The sequence below is a fragment of the Nomia melanderi genome, chromosome 5 (assembly GCF_051020985.1).
Source record: "Nomia melanderi isolate GNS246 chromosome 5, iyNomMela1, whole genome shotgun sequence".
NCBI lineage: Eukaryota > Metazoa > Arthropoda > Insecta > Hymenoptera > Halictidae > Nomia > Nomia melanderi.
In genome coordinates this window covers 7,058,968-7,081,723 of record NC_135003.1, presented here as the reverse complement: position 1 = coordinate 7,081,723, position 22,756 = coordinate 7,058,968, and the positions used below count along the sequence as shown (strand labels likewise).

Below are 22,756 nucleotides of genomic sequence, written 5' to 3'. Positions count from 1 at the left end.
TAGTGTACTGGAACATTTTTGACGATGTCGGTATTACAGAACTGCAAATAGAAAATTACTTATCATTTTATACAACGTTTGTACAATCACATAACAAATTTAACATACAAGTCTGTGCATAGACTTAAAAAAGAAAATGAATCTACAGAAATTCTATGTTTTGAAATTTCATGATCCAGAACATTAACATATTAAAATGCAGACTCTGAACTTCAGTTTGTCAATTAAAAAATTTGCCCATATCCAGGGGTTTAATTTTAGCCTTGGTCACCTTTGATGCTCCATCGCATTTTTCAATATATTCTCGTTATTCCATATAATCGAAACCGATACCGGCTTAAAGTAGATACTTTCAGCTTTAATTCGACGCGTCGGAAATTGTAAAAGAACGGCTGGTTTCAATAGTAGTGAGAAAAATGTATACATGATCGCGTATTGCTTCTTCGTAATGATTTTAGCACTGGGCATGGCGTTAAAATGATAAGGAGTTCTTCTAGGGTCTAACAGTCTCTGTTTATTCTGTTGATGGGTTCACTGAGAATACATAATTTATAAGCTATGTTAATGAATTGTAAAGGTATTAAGTTCTAGTTACAATGGTATCTATGAAAGACTTGTTTGAAAATATCGATGGTTGAATATTCAAACTGCTTTTGAACCATTAACTTTACGTACTATTAGTATAGTGTAATTAAAAGTCTCCTATTAACTTGTTTCTCAATACAAATTGTAATAATTACATTATGCCAAGTATTTCTAGATGATAGGTCAACTATTCTAAAATAGAAAAGGTAACTAAATGGACATATGATGATTGAAGTACCAATAAATAAGTAGCAAATGACTTTAATTATACGATTTCTAAATTCTCCAAATGTGTGTTCCCCAAGTTCAAGCATTTTTAGTGCAGGAACTGAGAAGAGATTTTCTGTTATTGTTCTTAAGTCATGTATGTTGATTTTTTCAAACGATTTCAAGATTTACATTCTTAATCGTTTCTCTATAATTCATTCCTCACGATAGATTACAGGAAGTCCATAATACTGTGTCACAAATCGACTTTCAGTTTCGGCTTAAAGTAATCTTCGATGACAAAATCACTTTTCAGTAATTAAGCATGATCTGACAGGAGCAACCGTGAGGAAACCAGAATAAGTCGTTGTACAGTTCATTTCCGTTTCCTTTTAACGCTACTAGCCTCTTCTGCACGTACAGTTGCTCACATTTGCTTGTATAACCCGTTGGTAATGAACAAATACCGTTGCATACGGTTTCCCTGAAAAAATAACGAAAAATCAACATTTCATTCATTTAAACTGTTAACATTGTAATATAGAACTGGACCTGAAACAATATTAATTCGAGATTTAAAGTTTCAAATCGATCAATTCAAATTAATGTCTGACTGAAATATATCGGATTTCATACACTCCAACGCGTGTTCCTCAATTCTAAATTATTTTGGTCTAAGTCTCTACGAATATTTATATATCAGTTTGAATTACTCACATGCATGTCTCGCTTCTTACTACTTGCGAATATTTGTCATCTGGAAGATTAACTACGTACATCCAGTTTCCTTGATTATTCAATGCTGCCCTTGGCGAAATGTATTTTGCCACGGTTGGACAAAGATGAATAGTTTCGGGATTATTAGACTGCCTTTTCTGGCGTTCTTTAGACAATTTGCTGTACCTGAGCAATGGATTCTCGTATGCAGTTCGGGGTGCAGTTTTGCTATCCCGTGTGTATCTAAATAAAACAAACGAAAATCAATGTGGTCATCGTCTGCTCAGGGTATTCCGTCGAATCTGGCCAGTTAAGAATGAAATTCTGTGATCGTGATATGTTAATTGGATAATTAATAAAGGGAAACATATTCGGTAATAGATTGCATTAAGTGGTATCAATACGTCTGTGATAGTTACCTAGCCGTCCACCATGGCCGACCCTGTCCGAATGAATTTAAGGAGTGTGTCTGTGGATAGAAGGGTCGATCGGTGGTATGGCTGTTATCTGGATGATACTTAATATTCGTCCCATCGTTTAGAAATGGATTTCCATGTGCCCGATTGGGTGTATTATACCTGTAACTAGTCACAAGTAATAATAATACTATTAATGCAGCAAATAAAACTCAACTATATTCGAATTTTGTAGTTATTAACTATAATCATAACACCGTGGATTCGCATAACAGTTCGCAGTTCAGTAATAATTTCAATTGTTAGTTATACTGCTAGTAAACTTTACGATTCTGTTAAATTCAAGCGTTCAAGGAGTTCCTATATTAGCGAATGAATCGAAAAATATAATTAACACGTGGTACAAACAATGGTTACACTGTGAAAAGTGGTCAATCTAGATCATTGCGTATGAAAGTATTAAGCATGGCGACATGCAAGAACAAAGCCTGGATTGACTGATGCAACACGATCGAATTAGCATTTGAATTACCCATTTTGTTGAGTGTCGTTCGATGGCGCTCCATAAATTAAACTCGGCTGCCCCCGTAGCGGATACTGAGACGGCAAGAATGGTAACGGGTGCGAGTGCAATTGCGGCTGCCCCCGTTGGGCGTAATTGTAGCCCTCGGTATAATCCGGAATTGGCCTTGAACAGAGTTTCCTTGACCTTGAACGATTTCAACGTGAAGTTTGGAGAAAATCATCGCGACGGTAACAATCTTAATGGTACTCGATTTTTTAATAAATGCTAGTAGAAATTCTTTTTGTACGATAAGTTCAGCTTACTTCTTACTCAAAGACATTTGAACTTTTAAAATAAAAATTGCGTATTATAATTGCACTGTTTTGCTACTGTTAAAAAATGTTTTACTCGAAGAGACAAAAACGACAAATGACTATTTAACACCTAAGATTCGAATGTGATTTCTTGTGCACATACAGAGATTTATGAATGTTATATACATTATGTTGCTATCAAACGCAAGAGTTGTTACATTAGTTTTCGTGAATAAATCGAAAATAAATTATCGTGTATCTACTACGATCTACCAGTGAACGTTGAATTCGTCTTTGGACTCGTCCCTCAACGCGGAGATGAAATCGAAGCTGCATTTGTCAACGAGAAACTTGATCAGCTGCCTGCAACATGAGAAAAGAACTCCGTTCAACAAGCGGTCGACACAAATCGAAACTGAGCAATATGTCAATAAAAAAACTGCAATCATACTTTCTTTGTTGTATCGTCGGTATAATATGGGACCTATGACTGCGAGATGCAAATTAGTCGCGACATTTGCCATGATCGGACAGCCTGAGAGTCGTGCATGACCCTCTGACACGACTTTAACAATATGTTTTCCAGCCGAATAAAAAGTTACTTGACTTTTCACGTGTTCTTTAACCGTTCCGCAACTATGTTTGTCTATTTAAAACCACAATCCCGAGACATAAATGTTTCGAGGCTTCAAGTGAAAAAATTGGAGAACAGCTAACCGTCAGAGTTGTCCCGTGTTTTGAAACGGTTTATCACATGTACACTGTAAAAAGTAAATTTATGCTTTGTTTAAACTTTTTTTTACGAGAGAACAATAAAAAGAGGAGGCTACCGAGAGCATGTGAAGCTGCATTGATTTAATTATGGCTACGTAACGCCTGAACTTTAGAGCTACAAACATTTCTGTCCCGTTATGTGCGGTAAATGCGACATTCATTGTCATTTTAATACTTCACTGAATCCGACGATGATTTAGGCACCAGTTTTCTCTTCTTAACAGCTTCGAGTCAATCGATGAACAGCCATCAATGTGTACCGAAGGTGTTATCTATCGGGGAACCCAAATCAATTGTCGGTCGACCTAGAATTTCGCGCGGAGACACGCGAACTGCCCGGGCAAACACGCCCACTAATTTTCGTACACGATGAATCTCGAAGAACTTTCACCGGCAACGGTGAAAGACGCCGGGCTAGAGATCCGTCACGATGTATAATTCATGGTCCACGCCTAAAAGCTGTTTCATCGGTCTCGTCGCCGCTATTCCAATGATCGCGCAGGTTGCATCCCGATCACACATCGTTTCCAGTCCCGGGGAATATCAAAGCAGGCTGACTTTCGAATAGAAGCGGAATCAGGAACAGACGAAAACCGGAGGTCACTGATTGACCTCGAATATCCTCGAACGGTACCTCCACGCATTCTACTGGTACCGTTTGATTTTAACCAGTTAACCACGTTTGACGAGCATACACGTCATTTTAAAAGCTCAAAATGATAATCATTCTTTCAACGAAGAAATTATTTATTTTTTCAGGTAAACATGTAATTTTCCTTCATTTTACTTTAGTTTTTCGTTAGAATATATTACAGGTGCATTTGCCATGCGCTTGACGAGCATGCACTTCGTTAACGGGTTAATGACACTTTTCAATTTCTTCTCCTGTAATTTAGCTTGAACAGTTAGCGTTTTAATCAGAGATTGAAAAGGTTCTGAAGGTAACTGTTTGAAACTGTTATATATCGGTTCCGAAGAAGCGATTATGAAGAACCCAAAAAGTCATAACTATTATTGGGAATATTGTACGTGTGGTTTAAAATTCTACTTTTCAATTTTCCGGTTTGAATGTCCAGGAAATATAATAGAGACTGGCGATACAAGTTTCTAGAGAAGGAATTTAACACGATCGAGAAAACTATCTCGGACTAAAACATTACGACTGCCGCAAGGCGATAGACAACACGAGTACAAATCCAAATCCTCAAAGACAAACTTGTTAATAATTTACTTGAATCCTGAATTCTGTTTGGAAGACTCGAAACATTTTAGCTCTGCCCTATGTGTTTATGTACGATTGACTGTGAGGCTCTGAGGGAAAGCCTTTGCATTTCTAAATTACTTCAAATTATAGTACAATTTACAGCAAGCAATTTCGAAGCGGAGGATATGTTTACCTATAAACATTTGAAGAGATGCAGGAATGCACAAACATCGTCTGTGCGAGAGTTATAAATCAGGTGGGAGTGTTCGAACGCAATGCGATAGTTAATGATAAGCCATTGCATTGGTAATGATAGTATTATACCGTGTAAGGCCAACGAAGGTCACTTTGCACGTGCACCATAAAGTAAAGAACGAATCGATGTGTCTTCAATAAAGTTGTTTCTGCGTGGTGTTCCAATATCGATGGCTTAATAACTAAATAGTGAAAATATCAATTTAACGGGTGAAAAACAGCTGATTTAGAATCTTTAATCGAAAGTCTCTAAAATGAATAGAAAATGTTCATGTGTATTCCTCTTTACCTCTCCTTACCTGACAAGCAAGACGGAAATGGAAATGGAAATCCATGAATGCTGTGCAAAGATCGTGTACAATGATAAATCTCTCGTGTTCCATGGATCGATGGTATATCGAATGGCAGGATTATCGATCGCAACGGTTCCGATAATTATCTAGCAGGGCATGACCGCTTCAAGGCCACGGTCATGCTACGATGATTAAGGAATTAACCGTATCGGAACCGACGTAACAACCTTATCCAGGTCGCCATTCGTTTTTACGTAACCGATGAACGCTTTCGGGCCTTGTGGAAGGAAAATGTACAGGATGTTTCAAAAAGTTAATGAGGAAACTTTTTAACAACTTTTCCGCGCGATCTTAATCGAACTGAAAACATTCATTGCGATAGTCATACGTTATTATTATTTTACAAGAGAAATATAAAATTTGCAATGGACCAACAGTTTGTGAATCGAATTGAACAAATGTTTATGTCACCGATGCACGTAAGATCTTATTTATTGATCCTTTTTCTAACAAATGAGTATGGAATCATTAGAATTTGACTTTTCTATGTGTCCGGATTTGAAGAAACCGAGTCCGGATTATGTGTAACGCGTTACGAAATGAATCAATGTTGAATAAATTAGTGTATCTATAAGGTCAAACTTCAGCATCAATCCAAGAACTCCTCCCACGTAGAACAATTGGTAGATATGCTGCGAGTAAGGAAAGTATATAATGGTAGTCTTTTAATGTACAAAAAAGTATAGTGCATTTAAATGATTCAGGTTGCTTCTGGATTATTATAATGAATTAACTACATTTATTTATATGAATATAGTCTAAATATCTTATAAAAATCACATTGAAGTTATTTCTTCGATGACAGGATTCGTCGAATTGAATGTTAAATAGAAGAATCGCCTATTGTTAGTCTTCTTTTATCTTTCAAAATGTTCGTTACACATTTAAGACTCGCTTGTATTCGATACAATTTTTCCTAGAAAAACGACAATTATAAGAAAAAGGGTAACAGTGATTCAACAGATTTTACATAATTACTGGAAAAGATTCGGTGTGCTACTTACGCGTAGACAATACGCGTGCGTACCGCATCGCGGATCTATGATGTCAGATTTATTATCGCGCATTTGCATGATAATACCGGCTGTTAACAGTCACGGGAGAATGAAACGCTATCGTTCCAAGGTGTCGGTCGCGTGTATTGTCCGTTCACGGAGCCGCCGAACAGAGCAATTGAAAAAAGTGATACCATTCATCGTGTACGTCGAATTGTTACGTTGATTCGTTCGATAATTTATTACTTAGAAATTTGCTCGAGTCTGTCTCAATGGAGTTGAAAACGGAGTTAATATTAAACCAGGTTGGTATTAACGCTGCATTATGAATAACAATGCGAATGTATTTTTTCAAAATAATTTACAAACGGGATTAATTTTGTAACAGTGTGCCAGTGGGGTATACATCATTGGCAACGTTAAGTGTCTGAGGGATAAAAAATATATAATAAAAAATGAAGAATGAAAATTTGTGAATCGAAACTAGGAAATAAAAGATTAGTAAATGATAAATTAGTATATTGAAACGAGGGAAATAAAGGATAAGTAAATGACAAACTTGTAAATCGAAACTACGGAAATAAAAAATATGTAAATTACAAACTAGTGTATCGAAACCGGAGACGTCATGTCAGTTCGAGAAGTTTCCAAAAAATTGGCTCTGGAGAATTTATAAAAATACAGATCACTCGCTATCCTGCCATTAACATTCCCAATGGCGTTGGCGGTGACATGTCCGCATACAAATCAGTTCGTACGTGCCGAGACAAATTTCAGGAAGGGAAAGTCCCGGAATCGCGATCACGAAATTGCTCTGAATGATATCTTGGATGTCGCACGCTCCGTTTTGCTGGTTCGGAATAGAGTTCGATCGAGGACGTAACGTAATACCGGAAGTGGGTCTCCGAGCTGCCAGTAAACCCTTCGAATTTTCTGTGTCTGAATAATTTCTTGTCAATGTATTTCAAATTTGAGTACCTTAAGTTTTATAATTTACCAATTACAGGTTGTGGTAACTTTATAAATTCCTCCCTCTTTGCTTTATATTCTTTATAAACTGAAGCATTTAATTTGCGATAACTGGAAACTCTACGATTGCCACTCGACCTTGACATTTTAAGGAAAAAGAAAGAATCCTTGAAGTTCCCGATGCGTTGATCTTTTTGTATAATTCTTTTTTCTTAATTAATCGACCTTTAAATGGCTCTAGACGCCTTCGATGAAGGTCGTCTGGTCTTTCTGGGACGTCGAACTCTGTGTAACAAGAATCTGGTATCAGTTATTATTTTGTTTTCGATTTGTTACACTCTTCAACCTTCGCATGCTGAATAATTACAACTGTAATTCATCCAATTAATTTAATCCTTTTTGAAACTAAAATTTATCTTCTCTGAAACTACAATTTATCTTTTTTGAAATTGAAACCTATCTTTTTTTAAATTCAAACTTATCTGTTTCCAAACTAAAATGTGCCTTTTTAAAATTTATCATTTTTAAAGCTAAAGTTTATTACACAAATTGAGTTTCGTACCGGGGGTAGTGGTCGACATTCTCGCAGAACGTTTGCCCCGGCTTCGCGCAATTAGGAGTGTGTCCCGGCGGCGCAGGAACAAAGGTCTCGAATTGCGGTCGTCCTGGACACCCGTACTCGATGCAAGGCTGACTATGCGTGTTCCCCAAGGATATCTGAAATCATATCGACATTATTGATGGGAAACAAATGTTTTCACAACGAATTATGATAATAATGCATTTCAAAAAATTTTGGAATTTTATTTCAGAAATGAACTGTAGCTATTCAATTAGGAGAGCGAATAATTGAATTTTCAAACAGTTTGTTTTACCATAATCGGGCGAAGAACACGAACAGTATTTGCATACAACATCGGCGCAAAAAGATTGCAGCGATAGACGTAATTAGAGCGTTGTGCTTATAAAATTTCTATAAAAATTATTAGGAGAAATCTCTGGTCAGTTGCGGAATCTGAATGAATCATAGTTCATTGAAATAAATTTGTCGACGCGTGGCATTCCTCGAATACAACAAATCTTTTTATAAAATTAAATAAAAATATACAGAATTGTTTTTCTTTTCTACGTCAATCAATCAAAAAGCTAAAGTTTCATCTCTTCAATTAATGCATTATGTAAATTGGGTTCATCCTTTATCTTTATCCTTTGCCAAGATGGCGAAGAGAGTTACAGAAAAAATTCATATATACTCGAACATTATGTAAGCTTCACCGGCTTTCACTTTCTTTAACAAGTAATTATTGCATTCAGCGAGTTTTAGATTAGATTCAGATTTACCAAATATTTCCATTCAGAGATATTTGATTGGAAAATCTGCAAAAAGAGTTATTTCATACCTCGATACATCGCCCCTTAACATTGTTTCATAAAAATTACATGTTCCTATGATGTTGCGTAATCAATCTCATTATTAATCGTGATTACAATCGCGAAACACATGGTAAACCATGCTTGTTGTGAGTTATCGAGATGAATGCCGTATTAGAATTAGCCATCATTCACGAATCTATTCTCATCAGCCTATTTTTGAATCTGAAATTTTGAAACGAGCGATCGTTATCTGACCTCGGTCGTTAACACGGATTTAACTCTGACGTAATATCCTGGTGCAGTGGCGTTTAACTGCTTTCTTATGCCACTTTCAATTGACTCATCCGTATGACACAGCCGGCGGCACCGCGTTTCATCGATCACCAGATCACGACGGAAATCAGTCGAGTACAGAGAAACCACTTTCATTCTGATGATTCGTGAAACGATGTGATGCAACCCCATTACTGTTAAAATATTAACAACAGAAATGTGAACGGAATCTACTTTGATCTATGCCCGAATTTGTACATTCCAAACGTACAATTGCTTTCATCAAAATTATTAGCAGAATGTGATTTTTATGGATTTTAAAAAGTGTAAGGCATTTGTAATTTTGATAATACTAAGTATCTTAGTATCTTTTTATCTCTCTCGAACAAAAGTGACGTCTTCGTTCAACATAAATGATGTTCTGCAAATTTATTAAGAAATTCCCCGTTAAAATTGCTAAGCATAGTCTAAACCATTTTCCCCGTTATGTCATCCTTTAAGGGAAACCACAAATTCTACATAAACAAAGGCGAAAACCTAAAAATACTTTAAACTGGTTCTCCCTAGAGAAATTCACGACCCAACATGAAGTACTCCGTTCAAAAATACTTTCGGAAAGTCAAATTTCCGTATTTCACGCTCGAAATCAAATGTTTCACTTTCAAGCGAAAATTGCATCAATCATATTTGAGTAACACAGTTGCTATGTTGCAAAGTAAATTTCATCTACGATGTGAATCTTTGCGTATCCAATCGTTCAGAAGAACCGTGTTTAATTTACCGCGAACATTATTTCTGAAAAAAGGCATGGTAAATAAACGATCACTCGAGCAGTCGAGTTGCCTATTCCCAACGAAAATTCTTGCAGAATAGTAACATACATACGTAAAATTTCAAAATATACAATTTCAGTTTAAAACACTAAGTTTCTAATAAGTGGATAACAATGAAACGACAATAACAATTGCGATTATTAATAAATTTTTAAGAACATAATTAGAGAAACAGAATTATGAATATATTTTTCCTCGTAAATGCTATAAAAGTTTTATATATTCTTTCGGATCTGCCATGTGCATTTTGTACACTTTTGCACTCTCAAATTTTCCATAAATGCATAGAAATCCGCAGTCTAAAAGGGATTATTTTATATGAGGAATTTTCATACATTCCATGAGATCTATATGTTTCTTTATTATTGAAAGGATCAATTACGAGCGTTACAAGCTGCACAGTTCGGAATCGGCGAGCGTTTTGCACGGTCGTTACAAAACACAGACGATCTTACATGTTATATTACTAGTCGTTACACGAGCGAGGCTTTCACGCTGCACGAAACTATTCGTCTCGCAAAGATCGGTCGTGACGTTACGCGGATCATCGCGTAAGCGGTCGTGAAACGTGTGTCTCTCCGTACGGACACGCGCCCGCAGGTAGTTACACTTTCACGCACGAACGTTAGACAGCCTCGCAGAGTTACGAATTGGAAACGACGTTTAGACGTTTCCTTAAAATTGTACGCAGTCTCCTTTTCGCGTGTCGCGGTCCTCGCATTGCGGCAACAAGACGAGACTTGAAGCAACCGTCCAGGATTCGAAACGTTTGATTCGCCATTTTGTCGGTTAGTTTCCTCGTAATGGACTTTTTATGTTTCCCCAATTCGTTACCAAGCTACTACCGATTAGATAAAAACTTCATTTTAATAGAGAGTGATTCCTCTGTAATTTTTTGCTTTGACCACGTTGACTTTTCATTTTTCAGCTCTACATTTTAACTTTAATGAGGTTAAAGATGAAAGAACGTCTATTACTTTTGAATGTCTCGTTGAGGTTATAAAATTTTGTGAAGTTACAATAGATTTTGTTAAGATAGAATTTTTTTACAATAGATTGCATCGACTATCAAGTTTGACTAATTATGAAAATAATACTTTTTATGTATAACTACGACAGATTGTATCCACTGTAAAATAATAATTGCTAGAATTTGATAAAATAAGTAAATACCATCTAGCTTTTTATTTGAACAATTTTTTTTCGGTGTAATTACAATTGAAAAAGAGGTTTAACCTAGTTACACGAAGTGTGTGTGGATGAAGCATTGTTTCAACTACACGGTCGTTACTGAATGAAAAAAAATATGTGTTACGATCTCCGGGATCGTTGAACCAATTTATCTAAGGTGTGATGCAAGTGACCGGTGCTAGATAGTTGTCACTCATATTAATATAGAACGTTTTTTCTGCTTCCCGTTAACTCGTGAAATATACAACAGAAAAACGATATTATTTTACAATCTCGACTTCCTTTGTCTCTTTATACTTTAACCAAAATTACGAATCAGTGGAAATTACTATAATCTATAATCTTAAATAAGCATGGTCAATGTTAATGCATTTCGACTTGTAATATAATAACAAATACATCGTTTTCTTTAATTATTTTCACGTTTTCCGTTTCACTAATTATAATCAACCCTTCGAAGAGTTTGATGGTAGGTACCCTAACATCTCAGAGACTACGTTCATACACTGATCCTCATATCGTTTCTTGCGTCTTATTATCTAATACTAAACATTTACCATTTCCAATACTTTCCAGACTTAAAGATACGCACAAAAAGTATGAAAAACTTAAATTGTTGGTGACATTTGCAACGGAGAAAAAAGAATTTCACCTGCAAGAGGAAATTGAGCATCGTCTCTAAAGGGTTGGCTCATAAGTAAAAGTAGTTTTCAAGTGATTCGTTACTTACAACTGCCAACAGGCTCAACAAGCGTCTCATTTTCGGCTGAGAATGTCCCCTGTCGTGGACACTGAGAATGATCTCCAGCAAGACCGGACTGTCTCGTCGGTACACGTCTTTGCCTTATCGTCTTTCGATCGCACCGCGTACACCACTCGCGCGGGGCAGGTGTCTCGACGGAAACGTAACGGCTAAATCACATAATTAGCGCCGCGTGAGTTCTGCCGCAGGAATTTGCCGCGACAAACGGCTTGGCCGATCAGGGAATCGCGTGCCGGTAACCGCGGGAGGATGCGCCTGGCGAACTGGACGGATCGCGGAAACGCTGACGCGTGATCATCGAGTCGCTCCGGTGTTGACAAGTATTGTTCCCCACGGCTGGAGAACGATACGCCTCCTCCAGCGGCCGGTTAATCTTCCGTCGGGGAACGGTTTCCCGACAGTCTAAACTGTGTGAATTAAGAAACAATTAAACAATGGTCCACCGATGAGCGATTACGCGGCCAACGGAACGAAAAAGAAGGCTGTAACTCATGTCACACGGTAGCTGTTCACCCAGGATTGGTACAATCGCTATTCGATAAAACTCGTTGATAATCTGCGCGGAGGAAAATTTCTAACGGGTAACATCGCCCGAGTGTAACACACCGATTTTCATGAAGCTATTGTCTTCCAGTTCTCATTACGTTTCTAGTTACGGTCGTTTCAGGAAGCCTTATTTTTCGGTGTGTTATTATTGGAACTTTCGAATTATAAATAATAAATAGATTATAAGTTGTAAGTTAATGAGTGAAATCAGTTGTATCTTACTTCCTGAAGTGATTCTATGTAGTGCCTATTTAGAAATATTCTTAATAGCAAATTTTGAAGGGTTAACACCCCTGTAAACGAGATATGGAGAATGTAGGTTGAATATATTTGCAATCTCTATTTATGTTCACAACTTCAAACCAACGTGTCACACTAAGATGATATTTCTAGCAAGTATGCTTCATTGACATTAGCAGCCCTGAAAGAACAGCTACCCCCATGCATGATCAACTATCGCATCAGGCTTTATAAATTTACTTGACTAATTGATTTCTAAGTACCAAGCAACACTTAATACGTTTTCTTAGTTCCCCATCACAATTAAAAACATTTTCGAACCCGAAAGCATACACATTTCGTAACCGCACTTCACAAAAGGGTTGAACAGTGGTAAGCGTTTAGCAACGCACGACTTAGGAGACCAAAGTCGGCTTTATGTTTTCTTATACGATTTTTGAGGAAGAAGTGGTAATGAATGTTATAAAAAGAATTGTTTCAAACACTATTCTACGGCGGCAATTGCAGAGACGTGCTAGCATCGGCTACCGTAGTCACCCGGCACTGACACTCGTGTATGTGTTTCTACGGCCTGGTGGATCCAGGCTCTGCCACAGTTAGCCTCGCACGATTTTACGCGCGACGATCTTGCCTATAGCAATGTGGGCACTTGTATCTATACCCATACCCACGTCCATGCCCCTTCCTAGTGGACGCGTGCACGATTTCCGATCTAGGGAGCCCAGGGTGGGGTACCGCGATACACTTTCACTGGTGTCCGTGGTCCGAGTACTGTCCGGTCGACCTTATACGTTGACGAGACCCGTCGGACAGTCCTTTTCCTCAAACGTGTCGTCAGAACCAGATCAATGGAATCGTGTTAACGGGAAGGCCGACTACTTGCCGTTTCATTTAATTTCGATTACTTGTGTAGACAGAAAATTGTTCGAAAATTATCATATTAAGGAAACAATTAACCTCGTAAATTAGGATGTTCCTCGCGATCGTTGTCGTTGTTAATGTTCATTGAAAATGTACATTTACTTTAGAGATTATGTATCGATAATAGGGGAACTGTCGTTTACTTGGACTTATGCACTACATATATCTAATTAGGTTGGATTGAAAATTTCCAATTCCAAACTAATTTCTTACTATAAGGTAAGAAGTTAAAAAAAGGAAGTATTACTCAGGTATTAATAATTAAGGGATAACTACTAAGCGGTACTATTTCTAGTGGGTAGAGTAAAACTTCAAGGGTGATGAGTAGAATTTTGCAATTATTTTAGCAACATCTGAATTTAATATCTTTTTATATAACATTAAATGGTGGAACGTTAAACTTTAAAGTAAGATAATTAAAACAGTTTTGTATTATTTTATGTAAAAAAGAAGTTTCTATTTCTTTTTAAAATTCAATTAATGTAAAAGCTTTTTTATCGTAAAAAGAGAAAGGTCATGGAAGTTTTAAAACATAATAGAAAACAGTTTATTGAATAATATTTTGTAATGAAACACGAAATTTCTTTTTACAAACTCATTATATGAATTGGTACATAATTACCACACATCGTAAAGTGATCCATCCAAGTGATAGCAGCGCCATCCGTGCACAACACATGAAATTCAATGTACATCCAACATGAAAAATAAGTCTATGTTGCTAAGACACCGACGCAGACTTAAAATATGTACCTATGTTACCACAGTCGAATTCTTACAAAATTCCCATAAGCTGCAATGTTTACGTATGTCAAGTCTGTAACACCGATGAGAGGCAGGATAAATTTCTCTCTTTTCTTTTCTAGGTTATCAACACCAAAGACGAGGTATAAGATAGACATTCTTATGATTTCACATATAAAAGTTGTTATTAAATGTAACCAACAGAAATCGAGACACAAAGTAATTTTAGTGCATAAATGTTTCAAAGAAGATTACGTTATATCATTTTCATTTGATTAGAATAATTGTTTCTTTTGAGGAATATCAGATACTTTATCAATCATTTTCTATAAATATATGTTTTATTTTTTATTTATCTGTGGTATGTTAAAGAAACTTTACTTTATCAACAGCAGTCCCATTTGTGTTGAAAACTTACCTTGTAGAACATGTAATCATTTTACATTGCTGTCTTATGCAGTTTGAGTATTCACCGCTTTGTTAACGTAGATGTCGCTAGTACGTTCGAGCATTGTTTAGTGTGTCGGTATTTCAGAACAATTTATTGAAAATTGCAGTATACGCAACGTCTGCACGTAGTTTAAGCTGTTCGGTGAGCACCTTTTTTCCCAAAAGTGTCGGGGCTGTGAAAGGTGTAAACAATAGTGCTTAGAGTGAAAACAAGATGTTCGGCACAGGCGGTACAAGTCTGTAATAAATGTTAACTTGGTTTAACGATCTGGTGAACATCGCTGCGAATAAGTGTTCCGGCCATACAGCAACGTGTACTTTCGGTAAGAGATTTTTAGGTTATGTATTAGTAAATCGGTGAATTTTCTTATTTGTGTTAATGATTCATTGTGTCGTCACTCTCTTTCGACTTTGCGTATTTATTTGACTTTATTGGAATTCGTTTCATGATCCAAAGTTCACAATTCATGCATGTTTCCCTCAAGTGTCATTTAGTCTGATGTCAATCACAACCTAACTTTATTGACAAGCCATTGATGTATTTAACGCCAATCCTCGAAACTTGTTGATTAGATATAAGATCTGTAATTTTATCAATGATTTTTGAACCGACCTTCATGTATTATTTAATTTAATTTATAAACTCCACGATAATTTGCCTTAAAAGGATTTATATGTAAGCTCATTTGTTTCCGGAGGGTCTTCAAGGTTAAACGTTGAACTTAATATTTTCAATTTAGCAGTAATTTATTAGCAGTTTCCTTTTTCAATGTAGGATCTTTTCAATGCCAAGTATTGTGTTTTAATAACAAGTTTTCTATTTCATTATTACCATTAAATGGCCAAAGTGTATGGAAATATAAATTATCCAGTTTATAAGTATTTATTTAATTTTGGACTCTACAGGGAGGAAAAGTGTCATTAAATACACGGATAAAATTGTAGATCTGTTTTGGCTCTAACGAGCAGTATAAATTTTATAAATTTGTATGTACGTAAAAATTAATCTATAGGTGGAAAAAAATAAAAATGAAAATTGGTGCATGTAAAATTTGCATGTGTTACTATGCACAAGTGACTTTTATTTATTTACAGCGTGAACTGTACACTGTTTACTCTGTAGCGATGAAATCTCTCATCGCCTTCGATAGCTCAGTTGGTAGAGCGGTGGACTGTAGTTGGTTCGTTACTTGAGAGACATCCATAGGTCGCTGGTTCAAATCCGGCTCGAAGGAAATCTTTTTTATATTTTTCAAAATTAATTTTTTATTACCTTCATTTCATCGTTGGCAGTTTCCTTCTATTTACAGCATAATGTTATGCAATAATACAAGGAAGACCGGTTTATAATGAAATAACGAAACATCCGTCGCACATTAGCAATGAAAATTTTTCTTCTGCGTTCCCAATTTCACAATTTCTCATTTAAATTTCATTAAACGATTATTTTTGTTCTCCTATGCAAATCAAATACTTGCTGCCCTCTGGAAGCGCAGTTGCATATCAGAATGTAGGCTGTTGATAATGCAGTCTCGTTGCATGCAACGAGAATCCCTGAATTAGAACACATCGCAGGCATGGAAATAGTACACAATACATATAAAAATCTGGGAATCAAGGATATTATTTTTAATGTAAACAGACAAGAGTAAATTTCCCAAATGCAATGTTTCAATAGATTTAATAAATTCATATTACACGAAAACTATTTATAAAAGGAAAAAAGTACTAATTCACTACAAAATTAGTGAAAAATATTATTTCCCTATTAACTCAGCGATAAAGAGGGAAAATGATATGACAACTGAAACAAATTGTGAGCGAAAAATGGATAAATTCCGTATATGATCCAGGGGATCACTCGCGAGACATATCACTGATACAGTAGACCGCGCGCATTCACGTTAATTTATCGTCGATCCTCTCTAATCGTCCTTCGTAATTTATTACTACTCTGTTCATATTTATTGGTGGCCGGTGGGCGCATTGTACACACGAAATTGCTTATATTGTTGGCCAGCCCCTGGACGGTCGCAATAAATTATTCCACCGTGAAGGTGTGATACCTGACGCACACCTGATCGATTGCAATTGTGGCCGTGGATGATTTGATGGCACTTTCTGTCGCGCTTTGTGCACACACTGCCCGCTGGAGCATAAATCTTGGCCGAACGGTGACAATCCTAAACCGACGAGTCTTATCAGCCGATATTACGTCCAAACCGTTTCCTGTATCAATTAGTTAGAGTATGTACGCGAGCCATAGTACATATAAGGTGTTCATGAACGAATTGCAGTTGCTCGACGAATTTTGAAGAAGTTTTGTTCAAGATAAACGTAGGAATTATTTTAGAAAGTTAATCAGATTTAGCAGCAGTGGTGGTACAGCCAATTATTTACACAGATCACGAAAAGAATACAGTATATATCGATGATTGTTATAATCGATAAAAACTCATTGTTACGATTATAGAAAAACAATTTTCAACTATTTTACCTATTTATTATCATTTTGAATAACAATTACATTCAGAATGTGCAAGACCAAGTATTGTAGGGACTAAACCCATGATGCGCATTCCTGTACTAATCCTTAATGGGTGGACACACGAAGGGTTAACTCGTGCAGTGAAAACAGGTTTCTATGTGACGCTATCCTCAAGCTAATAAATAAGAGACAAACCAGTCTCGCCAGTTGTATCTCTGAGGGTAGGTCAACGGTTGGCCTTGAGGATTAGGGCAAAGGGCATTCCCCTTAATTTTCATCCTCTCTTTCTACTCTTTCGAGTCTTCGAAGGCTGTGTAACATTTCATTTCTACATACAGTTTTGTAACTGTAATATTCTTTATAATTTCGCTAATTGATAAAGGGCGCAATATAAGAACCACAAAATTATGTCAATGTATTTTACCAAGTAACGCCGAGAATACATATTTGACTAGTTTCTCGTCTCCAGTCACCTTGTTACGAGACAATGAACACAGATACACCTAATTATTCTTCAATGGAAACTTCCATTCCTCTGTCCCGTGTACCATGGCGCTGTTCCAACGTGACCGTTTTGTCTTCGGAAAATCCAGTGGCTCGCTATTCATCAAAGTCCGTTCTTCCGCGTTCGGTCGTCCACGCAAATTTTCCACGAGCGAATTACTGAGTCCAGTCGACCCGAGTAATTAATAATTCATAGGAAAACGCAGCTCGTTTTAAATCCAATAAAATCACTCGATCATTTCAAAATAATTAATTGGATGGTACAAAAGGACGCATGGGTAATGCGTGGAATACCTGTGCGTTGATGTGGGACGCCGAAGACTTAATGCAGCGATACGCAGTCCGTTTAAACCTTTTGTAATCGAGAATTTTTCAAAATTTTAAATACCGAATAGTACATTGAAATCTTAAATACCAGAACAGAAGAGAACTACGTATTAATCTTTGATTATTTCCATAGATTTCGATTCTAGATATCAAAATTCGAAGTCACCGTTAAGGATATATTCGACCGCGAAGGGTTGAAATTTTCCTGTCCCTTGGACTTCTCGTGATCTATTTAACCAGTTGACTGCTTTCGACGAGTGTACACGTCATCTTAAAATCAAAATGATACTAATTCTTTCAACGACGAATTCTTTATTTTTTTTAGATAAGCACGTAATTCTTTTATGTTTTACTTTGGTTTTTCATTAAAATATATCCTAGGTGTATTCGTCCTGTGTTTGACAAATATACACTTCATTTTTTTACTTTATTGCGCGCAAAACGAGAAACTTTTCAAATTAAATTCCACAGTTAACAGGTTAAAACTGCTTACCGAACTTTTTAGAATTACTCCACAGAATTTCTCTTTACGCCATTCTTTTTTGCTTAATAATTGTTTATAACATTGAAGGAAATGAGAATTCGTTGTTACAGCCCACGACTAATGTATGGTATGCAGCCATTTTTGCGCAAAAGGTCGTGCATCACTGATCAAATGGCTCGTTAAAACCGTGACACTTCCCGCGACACAAAAAGCGCGGAAATTTGCCTGACCCGATTTCCTTTCGGTATCGATGAACGACAGTTCCATCGGGAAATCGCACGGCGACCCACCTGCACGCGATTATTGTTATTCAAATTGACGAAAAGCTATCGGCAACAATGGCTGATCGATTGACGAGCATCGAAATTCCTCGGGGCAAATATTTGATAGGATGAATCGTTACACTGCGCGCGGAATGATTCGTTCTGCGGTCTGCTCTGTGAAAAATCGATTCCCCGAGGGGAACTTTTTGGAAATAATATCGCCTTCTCCTTTCATAATAATCGTCGGTTAGAATGAACTATTTACGTACCAACTCAAATTGAATATCATCAGCGTGAATGTGTTAAAATAAAAAGTCTTAGATGTACGATATTTGGGTCGAATTTGAAAATAATTGCGCCGGGTTTGGAACCTTATATTCCTTCACAAAGTTAACCCTTTGCACTCGAAAGCTTTTTACTAGAAATATTCAACATTTACGAGATATATACAACATTGTCCGAAACTAACTACCAACATTCATAAATTAAGGAACAAAGCTATTTTATTCCAATATTTCACATATCGATTCAAACATTTTGACATTATTCAAAGCTTAATGCTTTACATAAGACTTTACAATTTAGTTATATCAAATCAAGTGGTGACTGAGAAATATAAAACTCCCCAATGTGTCTCGACGAAAGTACTTCGAACTCGAATCGATAGGAACTCCAAGGTTCTTTCGAAAATAAATATCTCCTTCCATTAGAAAAGAATTCACAACGGGGCCTGCGCGTTGAATGCTTAATAAAGAAGAAAAGCTTCCACGTCGTCTTTAATTCTCCACGCAGAACCCGCTTCTAAAGTCGATTCTTTCACCGCGAAATTCCCCTCACGAGACATTCCCCTGAAACATGACCGTCGGTCCACTGCACCGTTGGAAAGGATATTATTTGCTTAGAGTGGACACGATTCCTGACTACGTGAATTATAGGGGTCTCTAACCGCTTGCGCAAGGAAATTCCCCGAGGGGGTGGCCACCCCGACGACCGAACTCTCGCGCCGAGTTGTGTTATTAGTTGCCCGGCCGTTGAATGGCCTGTATGCCTTACTTGCTCGATTATCACGCGCATTGTGCCGGCTGTGTCGTATTTCGGTGGCCCTCGGAAGCTTGAACGCCTTATCCCGGCAGCTGCTAACGTCTTAACCGGCGCGTGCTACCGGCCAACTTCTCGGTTATGGTCAGAACGTGGTGGCCCGACTTGACCATTTATCGGGACCCCGCGCGTGACCAATTAGACCCTGCCGTATTTCGAATCGAGCGCACCGTCTTGAAAGAATCATCCTAGGGAAATTGGTGAATCCCCTCGTTCGGATTAACCCTTCGCGCTCGAAAATTCTTTCCTTGCATATGTTCGTCAGGGTATTATATAAAGTATCGTGTAAGATAGGATTTTGTAGGCGTATATAAAATGGTAAAACGTGGTTAAGTAAGATTCTTTTTACTCGATGTTACTAGCTCGATTGCTACAGACAGAGTGCTCTGAGAAGGGTACTGCTTAACCAGAGGATCTCTTCTTGTCAGCGTGGTTCTTGCTCCGTTTATTGCATCTGGAGACGCTTTGGACAAAGCGTTCGACTTTTCCTTCACTAAAATTAGCTTACAATCGATTAAATTAATGGTTTTATTAACTCTTTGCGAACAGGACGATTCGAAGTTAGTTCGGTTCTTCAATTGTGTTCGTCGGGCGTATATATGGGTTCATCGGTCACAGCAATGGCTTTACGTGGGACACATATGAGTCGTTCAGAAGCCAATGCGGTTAAATCCAGAAAACAAAAATTGAGAATATTAATGTTTTGGCTTCCGAAATTATTATATAACATATTCAGAAGCTATAAGAGGGAGGGCTTTCTGATCTAGAAAAAACGAAGGAACGAGTAAGTTTTTTAATAACTAAAGATTATTTTAAAAAATTATTTATTTTATTAAGATTTACAAAAATCAGAAAATATCAAAAAATGAACTTAACCGCATTTGCTTCTGAGCGACTCATGTATGAGCCTTTCGGCTCTATCAATTCTGTTTGCTGAACACATGTATAAATTTATCGGGCGGATAGATGGTTTACGCAGAACATATTTGCGACGGTAGTCCGCAAAAGGTTAAATAGAAAGTGTATACGGTTCAATGTATAGAGGTATTTTATTTCAATGTTTCATGTCTAATTACGTTACACAGAATATGACGTTGAATATTGAATTCTGATTATGACCCACTTCTGGAATCCTATTTATAGTTTGGATGAAACTGTTTTAATTAAAATTGATTTCGACTGTATTAATACGGCATGTTGTTAAAATATAGAGAAGATTCTGTTAGTTTTAGGATCTTTTATTTGCGAAGAGTACTGCTAATAACTTGAATTTAGTGTTTGCGTGCTAATTGGAAAATGTTCCCAACGAGAAACGGAATAGTTGGAATGCACCGTGGAACCGATCTTTATCAAATAATCAGAATATAATATGAGTTATCGCAGGCTGCGCTGCGGGCTTGTAACCGTGATATCGACTGCATCCGTATAATTAACTTGCACGTTCTGCGCCCGCACGCAGCTATGCGTCCCAAGACAGACATGAAGCATGGAACCGGGACGCACCTGTAGATACGGCGACCTACGAGCTACCTGGGAATTGGTCCATTCGTTCTTGGAAGCTGTGCGAATTTCGTGTGTATCTAACACACGCGTCGTGTCTTATCGCGACACTTCCGTAACCTTTCCTACTTAACCCTTTGCACTCGATTTATTTTCAATGTTGTTGGGTGTAAACTTGTGTTTATTCTTAGGGAAATGAATTAAAGTAATTTACAGTGGTAGAATTCAACGTTTTATGTTCATCTTATTTATTATTATTATTATAATAACATTTAATTTTTGCAATCTTTTAAAGTGTGGTTCTTTTCCAAACAATTTCCAACGTTCTATAAGAAAATTGTGTTGTCATCCCCAGCATGATACACAAGCGCAAAGGGTTAATACTATTCGAGATGTAATATAGAAAAACGGAATGCACGTGACCGTCGACGGTCTGCCTTTACACGCGCGCGAGCGAACGTACGGGCGAACGGAATAAATTAATTCGGCGACGTTGAAAGAGAGGGATCGACCGATCTATGGATCGCCGTGGATAGGGTTGGCCCCAAGTGGCGGGGTATCGATCTTACTGAACAACGGTCGGGCGGGTTCGGCATGCGCGAGTGGTAAAACTGCTATTACTTTTTACCGATTCGTTGCTCGTAAACGGATCACGTACACGGTCGCAGTAAAAGATTGAGAAACAGAGGGGAATTTTTATTCCCAACGGTTCGTTTTGAATACCGGCGTCTAGACGCGTTCGTTTTCTCTCCTTTTCCCGGCCAGCCGTTGAAATTTTCACCTTTCGACCGTCGCGACCGTAACGCTTATCCTCTCCACGAAAACGTCCGCGATCGGGATCATTTATTTATTTATGCTCCAGTATAAAGATTCACCCGTGTTCTGATTGCTTGATACGGGAATACTCTTCGCACGGCTAAATGCTTTTATGATTCTGTGATTTTTTTTTGTCAGATGATGCATCGTATAATTCTTGTCGTTTGAGAAAGAGTCTTTTATTAATATTAATCTGTTGTTTATATTAATGACTAAGATGCAAATATAAATATATATTATATAAGAATATGTTAATAATTACACGTATCCATAACATACCTACTCTACAATCGAAATCTATATTCACCCATTTGTGGAGAATTATTAACGACGAAGTTAATCGATTTGCAAAGAAATCAAAATACTTCTTTCGAAAGCAAATAACCGTTGTAACATTATATATTTCCTAGAAACGCATGTTAACCAGTTAACTGCGTTTGACGAGTGTACATGTCATTTTAAAAACTCGAAATGATACTAATCTTTTCAACGATGAATTAGTTACTTTTTCGAATACACATGTAATTCTTCTTTGTTTTACTTTAGCTTTTCGTCAGAATGTATTGCAATATATTTGCACTGCGTTTGACGAGTACACACTTCATTGCTTGACTATATTGCGCGCGCAGTGAGAGATTTTTCAAACT

General features: G+C 37.2%; 3 protein-coding genes, 1 long non-coding RNA gene and 1 other non-coding gene across 12 annotated transcripts in view; 4 read left to right on the top strand and 1 right to left on the bottom strand.

Annotated features, from left to right (window-relative positions):
• Positions 1 to 207: 207 nt before the first annotated feature.
• Positions 208 to 13,314, bottom strand: spz5 (spatzle 5 Toll-1 receptor). 7 transcript variants are annotated; one of them, XM_031985629.2, is made up of 8 exons: positions 13,182 to 13,314; positions 11,696 to 12,135; positions 7,857 to 8,011; positions 3,018 to 3,107; positions 2,458 to 2,634; positions 1,929 to 2,093; positions 1,510 to 1,752; positions 208 to 1,276 (listed from the first exon to the last, which is right to left on the bottom strand). In XM_031985629.2, the coding sequence occupies exons 2-8, from the start codon at positions 11,723 to 11,725 to the stop codon at positions 1,105 to 1,107; spliced, it is 1,032 nt and encodes a 343-aa protein (XP_031841489.1). In that variant the 5' UTR covers positions 11,726 to 12,135; positions 13,182 to 13,314; the 3' UTR covers positions 208 to 1,104. The 7 variants fall into 7 exon arrangements, with proteins under 7 accessions (XP_031841489.1, XP_031841486.1, XP_031841484.1 ...); XM_031985626.2 differs by lacking the exon at positions 13,182 to 13,314 and adding an exon at positions 12,755 to 13,170; XM_031985624.2 differs by lacking the exon at positions 13,182 to 13,314 and adding an exon at positions 12,778 to 13,170.
• On the top strand, positions 6,409 to 6,928 carry LOC116430918 (uncharacterized). The gene is made up of 2 exons (XR_004235825.2): positions 6,409 to 6,630; positions 6,714 to 6,928. It is a non-coding gene; the product is annotated as an uncharacterized LOC116430918 (long non-coding RNA).
• A 1,486-nt stretch (positions 13,315 to 14,800) lies between the features above and the next one.
• LOC143174551 (von Hippel-Lindau tumor suppressor homolog) overlaps positions 14,801 to 22,756 on the top strand; it is a 98,225-nt gene continuing 90,269 nt past the window's right edge. Inside the window, exon 1 of the mRNA XM_076367924.1 lies at positions 14,801 to 14,952. The gene's annotated coding sequence lies outside the window, so the exon portion shown is untranslated. The remainder of the gene's footprint in view (positions 14,953 to 22,756) is intronic.
• The window catches only part of PH4alphaEFB (prolyl 4-hydroxylase subunit alpha-1), a 346,708-nt gene continuing 338,756 nt past the window's right edge, over positions 14,805 to 22,756 (top strand). The window contains exon 1 of one of the 2 annotated variants that reach the window (XM_076367922.1): positions 14,805 to 14,952. The gene's annotated coding sequence lies outside the window, so the exon portion shown is untranslated. The remainder of the gene's footprint in view (positions 14,953 to 22,756) is intronic. The other variant, XM_031985764.2, reaches the window with a different exon arrangement.
• TRNAY-GUA (transfer RNA tyrosine (anticodon GUA)) lies at positions 15,771 to 15,864 on the top strand. The gene is made up of 2 exons: positions 15,771 to 15,807; positions 15,829 to 15,864. It is a non-coding gene; the product is annotated as a tRNA-Tyr (tRNA).